This window comes from Cricetulus griseus, chromosome 2, assembly GCF_003668045.3.
Source record: "Cricetulus griseus strain 17A/GY chromosome 2, alternate assembly CriGri-PICRH-1.0, whole genome shotgun sequence".
In the NCBI taxonomy this organism is placed as follows: domain Eukaryota; kingdom Metazoa; phylum Chordata; class Mammalia; order Rodentia; family Cricetidae; genus Cricetulus; species Cricetulus griseus.
In genome coordinates this window covers 53,940,957-53,962,027 of record NC_048595.1, presented here as the reverse complement: position 1 = coordinate 53,962,027, position 21,071 = coordinate 53,940,957, and the positions used below count along the sequence as shown (strand labels likewise).

Here is a 21,071-nt window from a genome sequence, read left to right as displayed (position 1 = left end):
TTGGCACCTGTATCCAAACAAGAACATTCTTCACACCTTTAAGGGGTGGGTGGAGGGCCAGAGGTAGGGAAGGGGTGAGGGAAGATTAGCACTGCAGCACCACCTGCTGACATCCTCCCACAAGCCCTCCCATACCTGGGGACTCAAGGAGACTCCTTGGTACCTTGTTACACCTAAGCACCTGCAAACATCTGCCTCGCTGAGCCCTCATCCACCTTCACTGCTTCAGGTGCCTCGAGTGCCAATACAGAGGCTTGAATCCAGCCCTCCAACTGTCAAAGGGGCATGGGAAATGGCACAAGGAACCTGCAGAAGGGAGATGAAGCTCAAGGGCACCCACACTGGCTCAGAAACTGTCCTCTATTGAGTGAGATCCGGACAAAGTGAGCATCTGCCTTGCGATGGCTTTTCCCTCATGGGAAGAGACTTACATCATCCATAGCTACTCACAGGTGAGTGCTCATTGCCCTCTCAACCAATGGTGAGTGAACCAGGATGGAGTCTGAAAAGGGGGAGTGAAGTGAAGGACTCTTAAAGTTGCCAGTAAGGGAAGTGTATATTTTCCATAGGGAAGAAGAAACATCTTCCTAAGCCAAAAACAGTGAAGACAACTTTCTCATGAGCAGAAATCACACCTAGAAACCTGAGACTCCCCTTGTTCCTAAGGCCCTTTGGCCTTTTGTGGAATTTCATGGCCAGAAATTCAGTTTAGAAGCATACCCTGTCTTTGACACTCTCAAGCAAATGGATCTGGCTTACCTGAGCTCCCATGTTGTTTAACACAGGGTCTCATATATCCCAGCCTGGCCTCAAATGCCCTTGTAGTTAAAGATAACCATACTTCTGATCCCCCTCCTTCCAATGCAGATCTACTTGGTACTGGTGATGGAAACCAGGGTCTCCTCCATACTAGGAAAGTATTTTACTAACTAAGCTACATCCAGAGCCCATGAAACTCCATAACTTGATTTGTAAAATAAACACATCTTCCATAGGATAGTATACTTTGGACTGACACAAAGAATCTGGCAGCCACTAAATGGAAGCTTGTTAGCATGAAGGGTACTAAGCAAGGCAACGTCATCTGCCTTGGTTCTCTCCACATCCACGTACCTACAAATGACCTGGTGCATTCCCTAAAATTGTCCCACTTAAGGAAACAGTACCATCTCCCTATTTCATCTGTCCAGGTATATTGAAATATTCCCGGTATAGATTGCCTCTGTAGTTACTAACAAACTTGAATTAGCCTTTGGGATTTTTTTCCCAGTGATTCTGGGTGTATGGGACTGGTGGGGAGCGAGAGCTAGAGCTATAAACAAATTATATAGCTCTCTAGGAAATTGCCTGGTGGATGGAATGATCCCTTCTTGATTTTTCTGGCACAACATGTGATCCCAAAAGATTACAAGCACTTTAGAAATGGAGAAGATGTTTTTATTATTATTATTATTATTATTATTATTATTATTATTATTATCATCATCATCATCATCACATTTGGGCATGCAATGAACCCCTACCACCGTATGCCTGGAGAGGTCAGAGGACAAGCAGGAGTTGAGTAATGGTTCACTCTTTCCGCTGTGCATTCCAGGGATCCAACTCAGGTTGTCAGGCTTGTGTATGGCAAGCGCTTTCCCCAGCAGAACTATCTTGCTGGCAATGTTTTTCTTACTGATGAGAGCAGCTGCATAACTTCAAAACAACTCAAGAATGCTAGCAGTTTCTATCACTAACTTAGTTTTGTCTATTGTTGGTACCACTTTTTATCTGATGAAACAAGCCAGATGTTTTAGCCTTGATGTAGATAGTAGTACCAGGCACAGGTAAAGGTAAAGATGTAAATGCCCTCATTTAAAGATGAGCCACCTCAGTATGGATTTTTATTGATCAATGGATGGGTGGATTGATGGCACCAAGGTGGTGTCAGGAAAGCTATTCAAGTGGTCTATCACTTAGAGTCGTGAATACCTTTCGTAACTTGGTCTCGAGCATTGTTTTTATTTGAGTTTCCCTTAAGTTGTTTCCTTGTACATTTTCTTTTAAATAACTCTTATAACAAATAATAACTGGGATAGTTTTTATTGAATACGCCCTTAAGGACATAAGAAAACATAGATGTCTCTGAAATTTGCAGTTCCAAAATTAGGATGTTTATGTGAGACACAAAGATCTTTTTTTAAAAAAAAAATATATATAACCAAAGAACTAAAGTTATTTACTCAATGTTTACTTGTTCTTCAACAATATGTTCCTCACTGAGTTCCACATCCACCATATGCTCTTCAGCCATTGCCTCAACAGGGAAATTCTCACTGGCAGATTGCTCATCCAGTTCCCCGGGAGGAAGGAAGGTTGCTGACGCCTCCTCCTGGGGAGGAAAGAAGGATGACTGCTCCGGATTAAAGAAAGCTGGGTCATCTGCTAAGAGCGTTTGGTCGGAGGGTGCAGGATAATCTATCGTTTTAGATCTTGACCTTTTTGTGTTAACTCGTCTCAAGTCTGAAGAAGCGTTGCCCCAATACGAGCCGCTCTCTGCACTTTTCGAAAAAGATGTATCAGATACACCTTCTGACGGGTGGAAGTAAGACAGAGTTGCCAACTCTGGGTTGACAGAGTATTGACTTTCATAATTTTTGTCACTAGAAAGAAGAGAACACACATCAAGAGTTACCTTTAGTTGTGTATACTTGTAACTCAAATCAGAACAGTTAAAATAGAAATGGATCCTGTCTGATGCATTAGTTAATTCATGGAAAGGGTAAGGGTTTTCTTTCATTGTGGTTGTATTTAATCCTTGTGTAAATGAACTATGAATGCCTGGCTTATACAGCCTGTCTCAAGTCTCAATATTAAAATTTAAAAGCCAACAATAAAGGTTGCCTGAATTCATAAAGGCTTAACAAGAAGCATAAAATGAAGCTGGGTTAGGGAAAACAAGCCTTTAACATGCAGGTTTAATGGGTCAGAGAGCACCTCATCAAAAAGCATTACAGTCAAAGAATGAAATTAATGATAATAGTGAAGATCAAAAAGTAATTCTGTGGAGCTTTAAAGTAATTTGACACTTTACAAAAAGAAGTTGTAAAGAGACCAGACTTTCAGGCTCAAATTGAATTGTATATACATACATACACACACACATACATACATACATACATACATACATACATACTTACATACATAATTATTTATATATAACATAAATGTTAATATAATAAATCTTTCTTTTTATTTATTCTTTTCTCATAAAATACATCCCAACTGCAGCCTTCCCTCTCTCCACCCCTCCCAGTACTCACCCCCCCTCCCCCTTCCCCCTTCCCTCAGATCCACTGCTCCTCTGTTTCCCTTCAGAAAAGAGCAGGCCTCCTAGGGATAGCATCTGAACATGGTATAACAAGTTACAATAAGTCTAGGCATAAACCTCATATCAAGACTGGATGAGGTAATCCAGTAGGAAGAAGAGGGTCCCAGGAGCAGCAAAAGAGCCAGGGACACCCAACTCACACTGTTAGGAGTCATTTTTCTTTCCAGACAGGGTTTCTCTGTGTAGCTTTGTAGAGCAGGCTGGCCTCAAACAGAGATCTGCCTGCCTCTGCCTCCCGAGTGCTAGGATTAAAGGCGTGTACCACCATCACCCAGCCTAGGAATCATATTTCTTTATAAGAAAAGATGAACGATTCCTTTAGACAAATGTTTAGGCTTCAGGGCATAAAAGTGGCAGATCTGTCTCTTTCAAAGTCTTAAGCAAAGCTACCAAAACTTTAAAACATTAAACCCCAAGCAAATGAGCAAATTGGAAGAGACTAAATGGCCTTTGTGCTCCAGGGCTGTTTTCCGGGGATGCAGAGAGATGAAGCATTATCTCCATATCCTTCCTAATCAACTGTGAGTTTATTTAAAATACTGGGGGCAAATATAGTGACACATCCCCTGAAACATGGCCCATGTTTCTAATGCATAAAAGAAGAGGATTTGAGCTGAATATCTTACAGACATTACTGAAGAGGGTCCACGTTCTTATCATTCCACTAAAGATAGGAGGGAGAGAATATAACCTCATGGTCTACTACTGAAGACTGCGGAGGCCAGGAGGCTTACCTTATATGTTTCAGTTTGTACAGTGTGGCAAAACAAAATATCAAGAGGGGAATTAAAAGGATTAAGGTCATCAGTGAGATTCCCAGCATTAATCTGAGCTTGATTTCCTCTAGCTCTGATAGTTTGTCTTCATTGGTAGTGTTCAAGTCAGAGCCTGGGAGGAAAGAAAATACAATGGAAAATTGAGCATTGTGCATGTTTTCCTTGAAGAATAAGGATAACAGAGTGTATCTGCAGTCTTCACAGTTCACTCTTCCTACCCCAAACAATAGCAAAGAGGTTTTTTTTTTTTTTCATTCACATACACAGCTTTTCTCTCTAGTCCTCACAACAGTCTTGGAGAAGATGTGCTTAATGGCACTTTATACACTCACAGAAGTTTGCAAATCTTCTGCTAATCAAAATATGGTTTTAAGCCCAAGCTACCAAGGACAAAATTTTTGTGTAGCAGCCCATCTTCTTGGCTTTACAAGAAACCATTTTAAGCAACTTACCATCTCTGAAGATGTAATTAGCCCAATTTATGAGGTGCTAGTTCTACAGAAAGGTTAAGGCGTTTGCCCTGCTGTTGGGCACACACTGATTATTCTTTTGAATTGGAAGTGTGCAATATTGATGGTTTCCTCTATAAGGCTTAAGAGATAAGCTTACCATTTTGTTGCCAAGACAATTAAACAGTGTGCTGGATGTTACAAGAAGAAATAGAAATGGTTTTTTAGATTCCTGAAAAGAGTTAAATCACAAAATCATGTCTGGCTCCAGAAACATTAAGAATCTAATAAAATCTGATGAAAATGTTTTCTTACTGTCACATTTTGGATTTCATGAGGACACATCTGCCAAAATATATTTAATGTTGACAGTTCCCTTCTCTCAGTTCTCCCATGCCCGCTCCCAGTGTTCCCAGGGCCTTCATTACTTTGTAGGTAATACTTAGGTAATAATCAATGACAGAGAGTCCCATGTCAATCTTCTCTGACTTTTAACCATGTTAATTATTGTGCCTGGGATATAGCCAGGTAGGGCTCTTGCTAGCATGTTGAAAGATCTAGGTTCAGTTCCTAATATCAACAAAGAGAAAAAACTTGTACTATCTGTGTGATCTTAAACCAAGTAAAATAAAATGTGTACAGGTGTCAATGACTGTTATTGGACTTTGAGACAAATTTAGGAATAATCAAGTGGATTATATTAAAATGAACTGCCCTCCTTAAAAGCACCTCTAATTCTTAAAGCCTTTTTTTTTGTTTTTTTTTTTGAGATAGGATTTCATTGTATAGCTCTGGCCATCCTGAAACCCAGCTCCCAAGAGTCTTTATAACTACGTATGTTCTTGGAGTTAACTCATAGATCCTCTATCTGCTGTTCTGCCTTCCAGAAATCAAGCTACATTCCCTGTCTGACACACACACACACACACACACACACACACAGAGAGAGAGAGAGAGAGAGAGAGAGAGAGAGACAGAGACAGAGAGACAGAGACAGAGACAGAGACAGACAGACAGACACACACACACACACACAAACAGACACACAGAATTACACAGAACTGTTGTGACCTTGTAGCTCTCACTGAGTTCTTTCCTGACCATTCTCTCTTGCATGTAAACAAGCACCATCTTCTGACACCTAGGCCCAAGACAACCTTGAACCATAACTTTACTCTCTTGACTAGAGCCTTTCTCTCTGCCAGGGGCCACATAGGCTGATGGAATGGAAATTTATCTTCTACCCAGCCCTAAACCTGTAAGAGTCAGATACTGTAGCACAAAAAATAAAAAGACCCAGAGACTGATATTGGGGTTCAAGTTTCAAGCTGAATATCAGAGAAGCAAAGCAGCCAATCCAGTAGCTCTTGCCTCTACCTCATCTCAGACCAAAGGGGTGATCCTCAGATTGCTCCTGACTTCACTGCTTCTCAGATTCACTCGGACTGCTATGCTCTCCTCAACGGGGCTAGAGACTAATCCTGAGACTGAATGCTTCTACCTTTTATACCTCTCTAGTGCTAGGATTAAAGGCGTGTGGTCCCAAGTACTGAGATCACTTTTGTGTGATCTGTTTCTCTTTAGGACTGGATCAATTTCATTTAACTCAGTGTGGCCTTGAATTAACAGAGATCCATTTACCTCTAACCCCTGAGTCCTGGGATTAAAGGTGTGTGCCACCTCTGCCTGGGGTTAAAGTTGTGTATCACCATTGTGTGAACTCTATGACTTGTGGCTGGCCTTTGCTTTACGAGTCCTCAGGCAAGCTTTAATAAATCATAAATAATATATTACTACAAGATACTCTGGATCTGAAGGAAGCTGATAAAACTGAAGGGTCTTATCCTTTAAAACTCCTCATAGCTGCCTATAGCCAGGGTGCTGTTATCTCTCTCGATATTCCAGAAACTGAAGGGTCTATATCCTTTCAAGGCCTTATCATGGCTACCTGGCAATGGACCATGATGCCCTCTCCTAATTGCTTTTCACTTCAGGGCCTCCTCATGGCTGCCTATGGCTCTCCTAACAAAGGACATCTGAAAGACAGTTTGCCACAGTCTCCCTTTCCTACAGATCCCTCATTCTTCCTAACACAGCACATTTACCAAAGTCAAGGTCAGAACTAGAGGAGGGTTTACAATGTCTAACCACTGGAAGTTATAGAAAATTAACTGCAGGGTTGGGTTGGCTTTTCCTTTATGTCTTAATTTCTTCATAAAACTGACATAATGTGGCTAAAACACCAGAATACCCGATATATAGTGTGTCTTCAATAAATGGTAGAAAACCAGTCAACTCCAAGTTCAGTCCCTTAAATGCTAAGTAGAGAGATGACAACGTATTTCTAAGGTGACTCACCATTTATCATCCCTGCACATAAAAAAAGACTCATTCCATTTTCTTAAAGCAGCTCCAAGGCAAGGGCTAGGTTTGTCAACTAATTCCCTACAGAACTGAAAAGACAAACCTCAGATATGCCACCAAAATTGATCTATTTTCCAATTATTCACTTGTAGGATAAAGGGTTTGAGAAAAATTAAAACATGGCCTTTCAGTTAGGAGTTTGGTTCCTGGTACCCAAGTCAGGAGGTTCACAACCAACTCCAGTTCTAGGAGATCTGACATCCCCTTCTGGCCTCCACAAGCACCTGCACACATGTCATGCGCACGTGCGCGCATGCACGCACGTGTGTGTGTGTGTGTGTGTGTGTGTGTGTGTGTGTGTGTGTGTGTGTGTATGTGTGTGTGACTTACCTATCTTAATCTGTTTCAACATTGTAAGTCAGAAGACAGGGAGATGATAATAGTTATTGGTAATAGGGCAACAAGAATACTTGATACGTATCATTTGTCTGATGTAGTCAATGTCCTCCTTGATGTGGCATTAACCACCTGCCCTCTCACCCACACACTCACTACCCTTTGCTATGAGACATTGTTTCCCAATGCAGCCACTAAAATTCAGGTGATATTCATGTATCTGTTAATTGAAGTTCTTTGATCTTACCTGGAATTGCTTGAAAGAATTGATCTTTATCACCCAATGTCACTACTGTTCCATTTATAGCTGTTAAAACAATATGTTGATGTTATAAGTAATATTCACTTACTAAAATTTTTGCATATGTATAAAGGTATATGGACAGTATTGAAGTCTGTTCTTATTATTCATTGTAGTATTGTTTTGTAAAGGGAACATCTCTGTAACTTATGTTCAAAAGAGTTTGTCTAGTACATGTGTATTTTCCATAAGGACCATTATAGAATTTAGGGATATTAACAAACCATTTAATACTATGCTTAGGAGCCAGTTCAAGGTATGACTGTCAGGCAAATAAAACATTTGAAACTGTGTCAATATTGACAAATGATCTTGAAGGTTCTACAAATATTGAATAACAGAGATCTTAGTCTCAAGTAGGTAATACTGAATGCAAATAAACAATATACAAATAATAATGGTCAAGTGAATATGATGTGTATTTTATTTTTATAATGCATGTATATGACACATACATTACCTATGTTAATATGTACTTCTGTATCTGCACAGAATATATGCATGCATAGGTTGATCTGTGCATTGTACCGTGCATGTGTATCTGTGTATTCATGCTATATACATTACTTTCATGCACAAACATACACTGATACTTTAAACTTATATGGGCATCTTTGTGTGTTCATGCACATGCTCCCCCAAACATGTAGCGATCACACTGGGTCAAAACCTTGCTTAAAATGATGAATCATGCACTTAGTTGAATGGTTTTGATCTGGGCTCATCTGTTTCTGGAGTCAAAGTTATAAAACAGGAAGATCATGATAGTTACTTACAACACAAGGAAAAGAAAGTAACTCCCCTATACCAGAAAGTGTCCTCTCTGATTTTAAGATACACTCTAGACTATGATATTTGTTGCAGGATATATTTCTGGGTGAAGAAGAATCAGACACTGCAGCTTTATCATTTCTCTGCATATTACATTTGCTATTACAAGGGGTAGTAACATGAACTTATCATTATCAGAAATACTTAGACCATTCTTTTCTTTCTTATATAAAATGTTAGAAAATTAATATAAATATAAATGTTAGAAATATTTCCCCAGTTACCCAGCTGAATGAAATATTTACCTTTAGCTAACATTGTCCAAAATGCAGGCACATTGGGGGTTGATGCTGTTCAAAAGAGATAATGGGTAACAGGTGAGACTCTATTTGTCTACAATTACACACTCACTCAAAAACCTTAAGAGAGTTATGCTGGATTGTTATGGTTTCACAAATACTTTATAAGAAACAATGATCTTGGCAAGAAAATAGAATGGTGATTTTGAGTTTGTAGTCTCCCACTCCCAAGACCCTCCCTCAAATAATCTTAGGAAACATTAATCATTTTGACCAGAGATACATTTATTCCTTAATCAAGAAGAAAATTTTACATTGTCATAAAATATTAAAAAATACCCAATATACTTATCATAGATAGATCTGAATATTTAAAGTGTATTATATATATATATGTCTATTCAAATATTTGAAAGTTCAGTTCCCATGGCTGGTCAGGTTCCTCTGAAAATGGACTCTTACATATTTGCCACTTAAAAGACTCCAGGGTGACTCTACATGATAGCAGTATGGATTCTTTAGGCATGCTATTCATTTATGTCATGTTCAGAGCAGTGAAAGCTAATTGCATAAGTCACATAATAATATGCTCCAGATATCAATACAGTGTAGTAATTTTAATACTTGGAATATTTTTATGAGTGGGTTCATTAGATTTGTCTTCATCTTCACCAATAGATTTTTCAGCTGTAGTTGCATTGAAGAATTTATCTAGGAAAAGAGATAAAGCATTTTCAGCATATTAAAACATTAAAGCATATTAAAACCCAAATGTCCAGGGTTTCCATATTTTTAGACTACAAAAGGAACAAAGGCAAGGAGAGAACTAAGAAAAAAGAATGTTTTTTTTTTTAATCAGAAATGAGGAGTGAGAAGGAAGACACTGGAGAATTGTGTTTTCGTAATTATGGAATACCCAAAGAAGGACTAATATGTTTGTGCTCCATGAAAGAGAGGAAAAGCAAGGAACTCAGGCCTTTAGAGGTAATGGTGAACTATTGGCTAAGGTGGCTCGCTTCGGCTGCCTCCCTACAAAGGCCTTAATATAACGTGTCCATGTGGTCACATCACTGAGTGTTTGAGCTGTATAAGTTAACTGAACAAAATAGTAGCATAAGGTCCATATGGGATTCCACCCCACTAACGGGAGATTTCTATGGAGGGACAGAATGAATCCACAGAGCCTACAAATCCATCATAGGTATCCTGTTAATGAGAAAGGGTAGGAAAGGGAACCTATTACTGAAATAAACATACAGACAGGACTCGAAACAGTTGAATAATCCAAGCTACAAATGCAAACGTGAATTCCTACTAAGGAGAAGAACATCCAGGTGCCTCAGTTTACCCCACTCTTCATGGAGTATTGGAGACTATGCTCAAGCATTTAACATTAGTGAAAGCTGTCCTAGAACTCACTGTATGATAGGCTAGCTCTTCTGGAATGTTCTTAAAAGGCCCACATGTAGAAGGCACAAAGTTTTATTCTATGCCAACTTTGTTGATGATCATCTAGTTGTGGGGTTGGAATCTAGGGCTTCGGATCTCCTCCTTGGGTTCTGTGGTTTCAGTAACTCATATTGTAGGAGATTTGAGGTGTCTGGGATTCTTAAGAGTCACCTAACTTATCCCACACAACTCAAGATGTTTATTCTACACAGCAAGATGCCTCTAGTAGTTTAACTAAGTTTATCCTAAAAGTGTGACTGCCACAATGCTTGGAATTGCTCAAATGCTCCATTATTGTCAAGTAAATTTATTAATAATTAGACATTAATGAGTCAGTCCCAGTATTGAAATGACCATAGACAGAAAGAGCTACTTTTTGCTATTTCACACCATTCAAAGTATAAAAGAGAAAAGAAGCCCCACAAATATGGGTTTAAGATAAAGATAAGTAAAGCCTAGAGTCCTAAATTTAGTTAATGTTTCTTTTCACGCAAACTGGAAAACATGAGCTTTAGCAATGAGAGACTCCATCTGCCTCTTTCATATTGGTCAGTGGAAGAAGGGTCATGGGTTGTGGAAGAAAACTTAGAAAAAACACAAACAGAAGATGACATAATTCTTTTGGCTTCCAGAAGCACGAGATGGATGCTAGAGGGGAACCCTTAGGCCTCACCCCTTTCCCTGGTGCTGTTCTGGAATCTTTCCCTAAGGCCATGCATGTATTGCACAAGTATGCATTCAGTACTTACAGTTCTTCAGAGCAAACTTCAGGTCAGTTGTGGCTCTTACAGATATTTCAGATTCCGTGCCATTTATAATTGGTGTGGTAAACACATCTACAAACATAAAATCACAAGTCTGTAGCAGCCAGTAAATCTCTGCTTGTCCACTATATTTTTTCTTCATGATACTCTTTTAAACTGTAAAAAGTATCCCCTGAATAATGAATATAATTATAAACAAAAAAATGTGACTTTTTCTTTTTCAAAGGAAGTAGATGGAGCAAAGGACAAGCTGAAAACTCGTAAGTAAAACAATCAATTATGATAAATAATTTTGAGAAACACATATTGAGGAAATTCATTGAAAACAATTATATAAGATGCCAAAATCAATTTGTAGGCAAAATGTCACTAAATCTTAACCCGGTACCTCAGAAAATGAGGCAGGATTAGACATAGGGTTGCTGAGAGTATAATTCCACCAAACCCAGATTGGCGAAGAGTATGCTCCTAATTGGGTTCGACTGATGTTATACAAGAGGGAAGTCTGCATATAGGAACAGGGAGAATATTACAGACAAACTGATGCTGCCACAAGCCAAGGCACACCTGAGCCACCAGAAGCTGAAGGAAGTTAGGAAGGGTTCCCAACCTTTGGGTTTGGATGGAGCCCTTACTTGACTGGTTCTACTTTGATTTTAGATATCCAGCCTCTAGAACAATAGGAAAATAGTTTTCTATTGTCCTTATCTGCCTAATTCATGGTACTTTGCTTCGGCAGCCTTAATAAATGGATCCACACCTCAAAGTAAGTTTTGGCTAACTTACCATCAAATTAGGTCAGTTTTTACTAAAGTTTCATAATGCCACGATAAACCACAGTAGACACAAAAAGTAGCAAAGATAGCCTTATAAAATTTCATAACTCCTCATGAAAAATGTTGTAAGAAATAAGACTTTAATTTTACATACTGAAATGTCTACAAAGTAAAGTAGAATTTCAAAACTGGGAAATAAAATGCTGAGAGATTACAAGGCAGGATTAAGGAAAATCAAATCAGTGTAATCATACATATGTTATGAACTTTAAAAACTTACATTGTTTTATGTCTTTGTAGTAATTGCCAGTTTTCTCATTAGCAGGAGCACCGTTTTCATTTTCTTCTGATTTAACAGTATTAGCATCTATATTTTTTTCATCTTCATGAACAGGGGCATCATTGCCCAGATTTTCATCATCTGAATAATACTGTTCTTCATCTGAAGGCATCACATCAGATTCCTCTAAAAAACGAAAGCATGACACACCGTAGAACAAAGTATGTTCATTTTTTTCTACTGCCTTCTCTCACTGAGATTTTTTCACATTTAGAAACTGCGATTTAGACGTTAAATTATATCACATCTCCAACTGTCAACTATCCTGCAGAAAATATACTGAATTTCTGTGACTGAGGGTCATCCTTCCAATGGACTAATTTTAAATGTTTACTTACGTTCTATATCCAACTGTAGATTGCTGATGTCTGGGAGGAAAATCCCAGACAAAAAGATAAACAATATAAAATCCATTGGGAAATTGATGTGATTTATCCAGCAATCTACTTGTCTCCTCAGGGCTTCCTTCTTGTGGCCCAGCCGGCTCTAAGACTCAGTATGACATTATGACATCACTGTTCATGGGAAACAGAATGCCCAGAGCTTTGTGACTCCATCTTATGACCGTTTCATTTTTGGTGTTACAATAGTTTTAAGTTTTTACCTTTGCAAGGTAACAAATGTGTTTTCAAAAATAATAATGTTAGTTCTTGGCCTGTGACTTATAAATAATCAGTCTTGTTGATAATGACATAAAAACTTTGGAACTTAGGGGTTTTGCTTTTAATGACATATGTTTTGAATAGCTGCAATCTGCTAAAAACAAACCAACAACAAACAAAATAAAATAAAAATCTAGTCAGAGAAAGCAAAACTCAAAAAAATCCAAATATACTTCAAGTTCTCATTCACAAACTGTTTGACTATAATTCTTTAAGAAATGTTTTATAAAACATCTTTTTTATTTTAAGAATTATTTTCATTATAAGATATAACATTTGTTTTGTTTAATACTTTTTCAGTGAGGTCCAAAACTTGTACTTCACATTTTTTTTCAAGATTTTATTTATTATGTATACAGTCTTCTGCCTGCATGCCAGCAGAGGGCACCAGATCTCATTCAAGGTGGTTGTGAGCCGCCATGTGGTTGCCGGGAATTGAACACAGGACCTCTGAAAGAATAGTCAGTGCTCTTAACCTCTGAGCCATCTCTCCAGCTCCAAAATTATCTAATAATACTTAGCTAGTTAAAAGGTGCCTCCAGTATGAATAGCCTTGTGCATGATTACTTACATAATAACAATTAATGAGCAATAAAGACAGAGAATAGACTGACATTATTACAGGATCGCCTAAATTTGAAGTGTGTTAACTTTTTATTTATTATTAATGATAACCCCTCCACATTGGATGATAGTCACACTTAAAACATAAGTACCAGGAAAGACAGAATAGTGTCATGGGACTTTATGTTTGTCTTCAGTGAAGGGGAAAGCTGTAAGTGAAGTACAACCTGTGGTCCTTCACTAATGGTGCCTGGTGACATGGAAGACAGAGTCAGTAGAGAATAATTGCTCATGAGGATAAAAGAAGCAAAGATGATGTGTCCAAAGGAAAGATGGCAAAGCAAGCAAGGCTCTTGACCAAATTTTTAGTCAACCAAAGGGAAATGACTCCAAATTTAGCACTGGACTCTTCCCATCATCTCAAGTAAGAACCTGAAGGTGGAAAAGACTCAGCTGGCAAATCTCTAGAGGGCTTTCTTTCCTCTAGTGTAGCGGTTCTCAGCCCGTGGGTCTCGTCCCCTTTGGGTATCAAATGAACCATCAGATATCCTGCATATCAGATATTTATGTTATGACTCACAAGAGTCAAAAATTACAGTTATGAAGTAGCAATGAAATAATTTTATGGTTGGGGGTTCACCATAACATGAAGAACTCTGTTAAAGGGTCACAGTATTAGGAAGACTAAGATCCATTCCTCTAGAGCCTATCTAACATGGTTCAACACACGAAATCAGAGAATCAGGAAGCAGACATGCCTCATGTTGCTTCAAGCCATTGAACACCTTTGGATGAAGAACTAACCTATGATGAAATTTGACAGACATCCTGGGGATATGGAACATAATAAAACCATATTATGCCTGGTGGTACAGAGGAGGCAGAGCTGGATAAAAATGTTTACCCAAGTCTACACAAATCTTGGCAGGTAGCAAATGATCTATGAAATAATGTGGCATTGTATTTAGTTCAGGAATCCCTAAACACCAAAAATCAATTTGGCATTTTGAGGATACAAATGGAATTTTCTTTATTGTTTCATCATCTCTCTTTCTCTCTCCACTGAGTCCTCCCAGAATAACCATGCTTTTTCTTTGAAACAGGGTTTCTCTGCATAGCCTTTGCTGTGCTAGAACTTATGTAGATGAGGCTGGTCTCAAACTCAAAGAGGTTCACCTGCCTCTGCCTCCTGAGTACTGCCCTTTTTACTTTCTGATGGGACAAATACTTTCCATAGGAAACTGAGTTGCTAGAATGCAAATACAACAGGTTACATAGATAAGACTTCATGAAACTAAGATGCTTAAATGCTGGCCCTAATTTCCTGTCTCAGAACAGTACCATTTCTAGAATATATTGTGTACTTCCACACTCGTGCTGAGTAGGTACCCTAGCAACTCCCTGAACCACACTCTCTGGGAACCCAGAGGAAGTGCAGTGGTACTATATGCTGGGACCTGAGCAACAGAGAACCTCATGACTGTGAGAAAACTGAATCAGAACCCTGGAGTATCTAGTGAGTTGAAAACTGGTAAGAACCAGCATCTACGAGGCAACTGACACAAGTTCACAGTGTGCATACCTGGCATTGGGAAGGAACACCCAGTGGCATGGACAGCATTCACACATGACCTGGGAGGGACAAACAAGGGGTCTAATCCAGCATTTGTGACCTGCCTGACCCAAGAAGGCTGTATTTCCTAAGCCTGTCCCATTAAACTCCAGTACAGTGAAATGGCCTACAGAAAGCTGGCACCATCAACTGGTTTGGAAAACACTTGTAATGCCTTCCTTTAGACGACCTTTAGTCTAAAGGCTCAGAACAAACTCCAGCAAGAACCCCTTTTAAAATGTTTCCATTTCAAATGTTAACAAGCTTTTTTTTTTCTTACGACGAACTAATTTGATAAGAGTATTTGCATGTAGACTAAGAACGCTCAGCAGGAATAGCGATGAAAATGTTAACTATGTCAGGTTGACTTTGCAGTGGGTTTTTACAAACTTGTGTGTGCACAAGCACAGGTCGTGTGCATGCATCTCTGTGCACATGCATGTGGAAGCAGCCAGAGGAGAGTCTTGGATGTCATCCTCAGAAACACTGTGCATATCCTCTCTCTCCCATCTCCTGTGTTCCTCTTACTCCTCAATCTCTCATTCTCTCTCTTCCTGTCTTCTCTCTCCACTCTCTCCTCTCGCCGTCTCTATTCTCTCTTCTCTTTCCTATGTCCTTCCCACCTCTATGCTCCTAACCTATGCTTTCTCCTGTCTCTTCCTTTCCTGCTCTCTCTTCTCTCCCTTTTATCTCTCACTTCCCTTTACTCACTTGTTTCTCTCCCCTCTATCTCTTCTCTCTCTCTCTTTCTCACTCTCTCTCTTCTCTCTGCTCTTTCTTGTCTTGTTCTCCTCATTCTCTTGCTCTCTGTCTTTTCTCTCCTCCTCTCTTACCTGCCTTTCTCTTCTCCCTCTCATCTCTCTCTCTTCTCTTCCCCCTCTCCATCTCTCTGTCCTTTGCCAATCCTCTCTCCCATCTCTTCTCTTTCTCTTGTTCTTATTCCTCTCTCTCCCATCTCATTCTCCACTCTCTACCTTCCCACACCCCTTCTCTTACTCCCCACTCTCATCTCTCTTACATTTCACTCTTCCCTTTCTCTATCTCCTACCTCTCCCCATCTCCTCTCTCCAACGTTCCTCTCTCCTCTGTCTTTTCTCCCCTCTCTATAATCTATCCTATCTCTCCTTCTCCTCCTCCCTCATCACACTGTTTCTCTCTCTTCTCTCCTCCCCTTCCACATCTCCCCTTTATCTCCTTCCCCTACATCCTCTTTCCTCTCCAACTCTTCACTCTCTCCTATCTTTCCCTCTCTCATATTTTCTCCCCACTCTCTCACTTCCTGCCCTCTCTGTACTCTCTTCTTTCCCCCTATCTCTCAATACACTCTTGACTCTCTTCAATCCCTCAATTTCTCCTCCTTCCCTCCCACTCCGTTCCCCGTCCTCTCACCCCTCTTCTACTTCTCACTGTATTCTTTATTATCTTTCTCTACCCTTACCCTCACCCCTTCTCTCTTTCCCTTCTCTCCTTTCTTTTTCAACTCTCACACTTATATCTCACTTTCCCTTGTCCTGTTTCTGTCTACTCTCCTTTCTTTACTGTCTCTACCTCTTTCTCCATGCTCTCTTTCTCTCTCCTCTTGTTTCCCCTCTCACTGCTATCTCCTCTCTCTCTCTCTCTCTCTCTCTCTCTCTCTCTCTCTCTCTCTCTCTCTCTCTCTCTCTCTCTCTCCCTCCCTCCCCTAATGTGCATTAACAACATAGCAGAAGGATGCACTTGTAAAGATTTTCAAATACCTGAAGTAGAACAGCAGGTCACATTTTGTAACAGTGAAGCTTTTTACTGGGATATACAAGTACACACTGCAAATAGAGGCTATGGTGCAGCAGCAATAATGAGAAAGAAAGACAGGAGGAAGAGAGGAGAGTGAGGAAAATCACAGGGGAGAGAGGAAATGGAGAGAGAACACAGGGGATGGTGAGAGAGGAGAGAGTGATGTGGGAATCAGGGACAGAGATAGAAGAGGGGCAGAAAGAAGGGGGTTTAAATGGATTTTTTCTTTGGACTGTCTGCTCATAAGAAATGATACAGACATTATTAATTATGAAAGCTCAGCATATAGCTTACGCTTGTCCCATTAGTTCTTATAACTCAAACTAAACCATTTCTATTAATCTACATGTTGCCATATGACTTGTGGCTTTTCCCTCTTCTCCTAAATGTCTCGTGTCTGCTAGTGACTCCTCCTTTCTTCTTCCCAGGGTTCCTGTGCCCAGAAGTTCCACTTAATCTATTCCTGCCTAGCTAATGGCCAACCAGCTCTTTATTAAACCAACCACAGTGACATATTGTAAAGGAATATTCCACAACAGAGGAGTGAGAGAAATGAGATGGAAGAAATGGGAAAGAGAGAAGGAGAGAGGGACAAGTGAGAGAGAAGAGACAGGGAAAAAAATAGGAGAGGGGTGAGAGGAAGTGAAGAAAGAAGAGACGAATTAAGAAGAGAAAGGGGGTAAAGAGACAATGAGAGACAAGACAGGTGGAGGGGAGTGAGAGAGGAGAGAGGGGGAAGGAGAGAGGAGAGACTAACAAGAAGTGAGGGAGAATGCTGAAGGAGCATGGAAAGGGTGGTGAGACAGAGGGGAAGAGAGTGGAGAGAAGAGAGACACCATGGAGACAGAGACAGATGAGAGGGGGGAGAGAGGGGATAGAGCTATGAGAGAGAGAGAGAGAGAGAGAGAGAGAGAGACATGATGATGATGAAGAGAAGTCTTCTGAGAGAGATGAAGGAAAGAAAGGGGTGATAGAGGTGAGAGTGGAGAGAAGGGAGAGAATGAAAGGAAGGAGAGAGCAAAGACATAGAGGAGAGAGGGTAGACAGAAGATGGGGAGAGAGGCACTTCCAGCATGCTAAACTGTAGGAGCACAGAATCTGGGTACAGAATCCCGTGTGGGTAGAGAATCTGCTCCAATGAGAGAAGTAAGAGCTCTGCTGCAGTGTCGCATGAATGTTCAGAGCTGTACAAGTGCATCCATCTACTTCATTGGTAGTGCACATCACTTTGTTCTGCAGTAGTAAGTGTACATAGAATTTTTTCCGAGATTCCATTCGGAAGTGCTTTTTGTCACAGACCCATGTAGGGTACTGAACCAAGACACGAAAGTAAAGTGATATTCTACGATATCCTTGTGTGCTCCTGCCTAGTACTTCCACGAGTCCTGATGTTCTACATCCATGAATTTCTTCTGTATTCTTACATGTGTGTGCTTTTCTCTGGTAGTACCTCTGTGTGTGATGCATTTGTATACAGCCACTCTTGTTGCTGTACTGTTGCTTTCATTGTGCTATGTACTTGTCCATCCCCAGGAATTTCTCTACTCTTAAAAGATGTGCAAGCTGCTGTTCAGGCATGTTCTGAGCTCTGCAAGTATATTCAACTGCTTTGTTGTAAACACGCATCAGTATATAGCTAAAGTAGCTGTATGTCAGTGTTTGGAAAGATGCCATTATGTAGTGCATTAGTATTGGATATGTGTGCAGTGACCCACTAGCGTGCAGTGATGTATGTGTGAGGATGTCCTTGTGTGCTCTTGTCTACTATGTCTACCAGTACAGCCGCACACATGGAGATACACACAAAGCAACACACGTGGACTAAATAGTACAAAATCGATAATGCTTTTTCTTGCAAACCCAAACACACAGATGTCTTAGTACGGCTACACACAAATGCGCTACAGCAGAAATGCACATGAATATAACACTACAACAAGATTTATTGATGTACTGCATCAGTACTCATGGGAACAAGTAGGTTATTGTGTCCTGATGTGCTAGTGAATACACGGACACACCAATGCTGGGTCATCTGTGTCCATTGCGCTTCTGCTCTAGTACTTCAATATTCATGTGAACCTCTATAGTATTATCATATACCCTGCCTTCTTGTAAGTCTATGATCAATGTTTGTTGCGACACATCTGTGTGTGGTCCATCAAGCATTTTGCTGCTCTATCATTACTTCCATTTGCACTGTGGTCATTCTGCTACAGTCAGTGCTCTAGCCCTGAAAACAGATGTGCTGTTGTCCTAGTTAAGGCATGTTCTGGGCCTTACAAGTGCACCCATCTGCTTCGTGGTAAATGCACAGCAGTTTACATTGCAGCAGCAGTGTATCAATTTGGGCAAAGACTCCATTGTGTGGTGCTTTAGTATTAGGGGTGTGTGTGTGTGTGTGTGTGTGTGTGTGTGTGTGTGTGTGTGTGTGTGCACGTGCGCGTGCATGCATTACTCTACTAATACATTCATGTCAGTGATATATTAATATATTCCTGTGTGCTCCTGCCTAATACTTCCCTGAGTCCCGATGTATTAATCCATGAATCCTGCTGTAGTATTATATTCATATGTGTGTTCAGGCATCCATGTATGCTTCGTTTCAATTACATGTGTGATCATTCCTATAGTAGTGAATCCATGTATGTGCTGCTGTACTATTACACACGCATGGACTGCTATCCAGGGGCATCCGTGTGTTCTGATCTCCTGGTAAATGCAAGGACACACTGATACGAGGGCAGCTGTGAGCATCGCACTACTCCTGTACTGTTATCTCAATGTCGGGTGCACTGCTGTAATAATATATCCACGTGTGCTATTTATTAGTAAATCTACGATCACGTCAGCTACAGCACATTTCTGTGCATTGCATTAGTAGTACAACCATTTTTTTTTTTTTTGCTGCATCATTTGCACTGTGCGTTTTTCCATCATGCTTCAGTGATCTATCCCTAGACATGTGCACTGTGATTCTAAGTCAGAGTTGCACTGGTACGTCTGTCTGCTTCATGGTAAAGGCACATCACTTTATGTTGCAGCAGCAGTAATCGGTTATTGCAAAGACGCCATTGTGTAGTGCTATATTCCATGAACGTGCACTGCTCTACTAGTAAAGCCAGGTGCAGAGATGTCCAAGTACATCCTTGTGTGTTCCTGCTAGTATTTCCATGAGTGCTTGTCTTGTACACTGATAAGCACTGCTGTATTCCTATATGTTTCTCTAATAGCGCATCTATGCACTGCTTTACTCCTACATACATGTGATGCCTTACAAGAACATGTGTGATCATTGGAACCATATGCATCCCTTATTTATATTTCTAGGTATGCTACTGTACTAATACTCCCACACGGATAGTTCACAGCATCCATGTTCTGATGTGCCAGTAAGAACATGCACATAACTGATACTGGGACATCAGTGTGCTTTGGTCCACTTCTACACTCCAGGCAAACTGTGATAATAGTAAGCTTATGTACACTGCTTTCTATGAAATCTACAATAACTTCTGTTACAGGAACCCTCTTTGCAGTGCATTAGTAGCACAACCGTTCTTGCCGCTGTCCTGATACTTCCATGTGCACCCCTCTCTCTCTCCACCTCCCCCCCACCCTTCTAGGTTCTCTACAATTCTCTTTCTCCTCTTCCCTTACCTCTTTCTTCTTTCTCCATTCTTTCACTTCTGTCTCTTCTTTTCCTCTTGCTCTCTCTACCATTTATTCCCTGACCCAATGTTTTGCCTTTCAATCAATTCAGATGTCACAGAGACCAAATAGATCATAAACAAGCCTTGTCTTAGGAGAACAGGCCAGAGCTTTCCCCTGGAGTGTTGGTAAAGGCCCCTCTGCACCTACTCATCCTAGGCGGTCCTTCTGGTGGACTTCAGGTGCTTCTCTGCTGCATAGCTGTTGGGAGTCACTCCAGAAGCTGCTTTTGTTCAGATCTTCTTTTCCTTGGTGCCTTTCTGATTCCGTATTTAAAATAAAAATGAGGTAAGATATCCGTCTTAAACAATGCTACATTAAAATACTAGGCAATTTGGTGACGTTTGAAAAAAGGCAAAATTAGGAATGTATTTCTTCAACTTTTATGATTAAAAGTTACATTATAAACGGGAATAAAAACAAATTTCCTGTCAAATACAGACCATCTGTTTTTCAAAATAAAGATGCCAAGGTACCTGGCCCCAGCTGTGGAGATTCTTACTTGTACAAATAAAGCTTGCCAAGGTACCTGGCCCCGGCTGTGGAGATTCTTACTTGTACAAATAAATCTAACCATAGAGGACTGGAGATCTGCACAGACAGACAGGAAGTGAGATGGCTGAGAGGAGACAGGATATAAGTGGGGAGAAACAGGACCTTGCTCACTTTTCCACTTGGAAGCTAATGAGGT

General features: G+C 40.2%; 1 protein-coding gene across 1 annotated transcript; it reads right to left on the bottom strand.

Moving 5' to 3' along the window:
• Positions 1–1,511: 1,511 nt before the first annotated feature.
• Eqtn (equatorin) lies at positions 1,512–12,810 on the bottom strand. The gene is made up of 8 exons (XM_027400424.2): positions 12,397–12,810; positions 11,999–12,184; positions 10,928–11,014; positions 9,354–9,440; positions 8,736–8,780; positions 7,606–7,665; positions 4,108–4,261; positions 1,512–2,645 (listed from the first exon to the last, which is right to left on the bottom strand). The coding sequence occupies exons 1-8, from the start codon at positions 12,470–12,472 to the stop codon at positions 2,222–2,224; spliced, it is 1,119 nt and encodes a 372-aa protein (XP_027256225.1). The 5' UTR covers positions 12,473–12,810; the 3' UTR covers positions 1,512–2,221.
• Between the last annotated feature and the right edge of the window lie 8,261 nt (positions 12,811–21,071).

Bases quoted from the DNA above. Each gene is read 5' to 3' on its own strand.
- Eqtn (XM_027400424.2), bottom strand. From the start codon at position 12,472: ATGGATTTTATATTGTTTATCTTTTTGTCTGGGATTTTCCTCCCAGAC. The intron at 7,666-8,735 runs GTAAATATTTCA...TTGTTTTAACAG, and splicing joins TTGGACAATGTTAGCTAAAG to CTATAAATGGAACAGTAGTG. The intron at 2,646-4,107 runs GTAAGCCTCCTG...TCTTCTTTCTAG, and splicing joins TACAAACTGAAACATATAAG to TGACAAAAATTATGAAAGTC.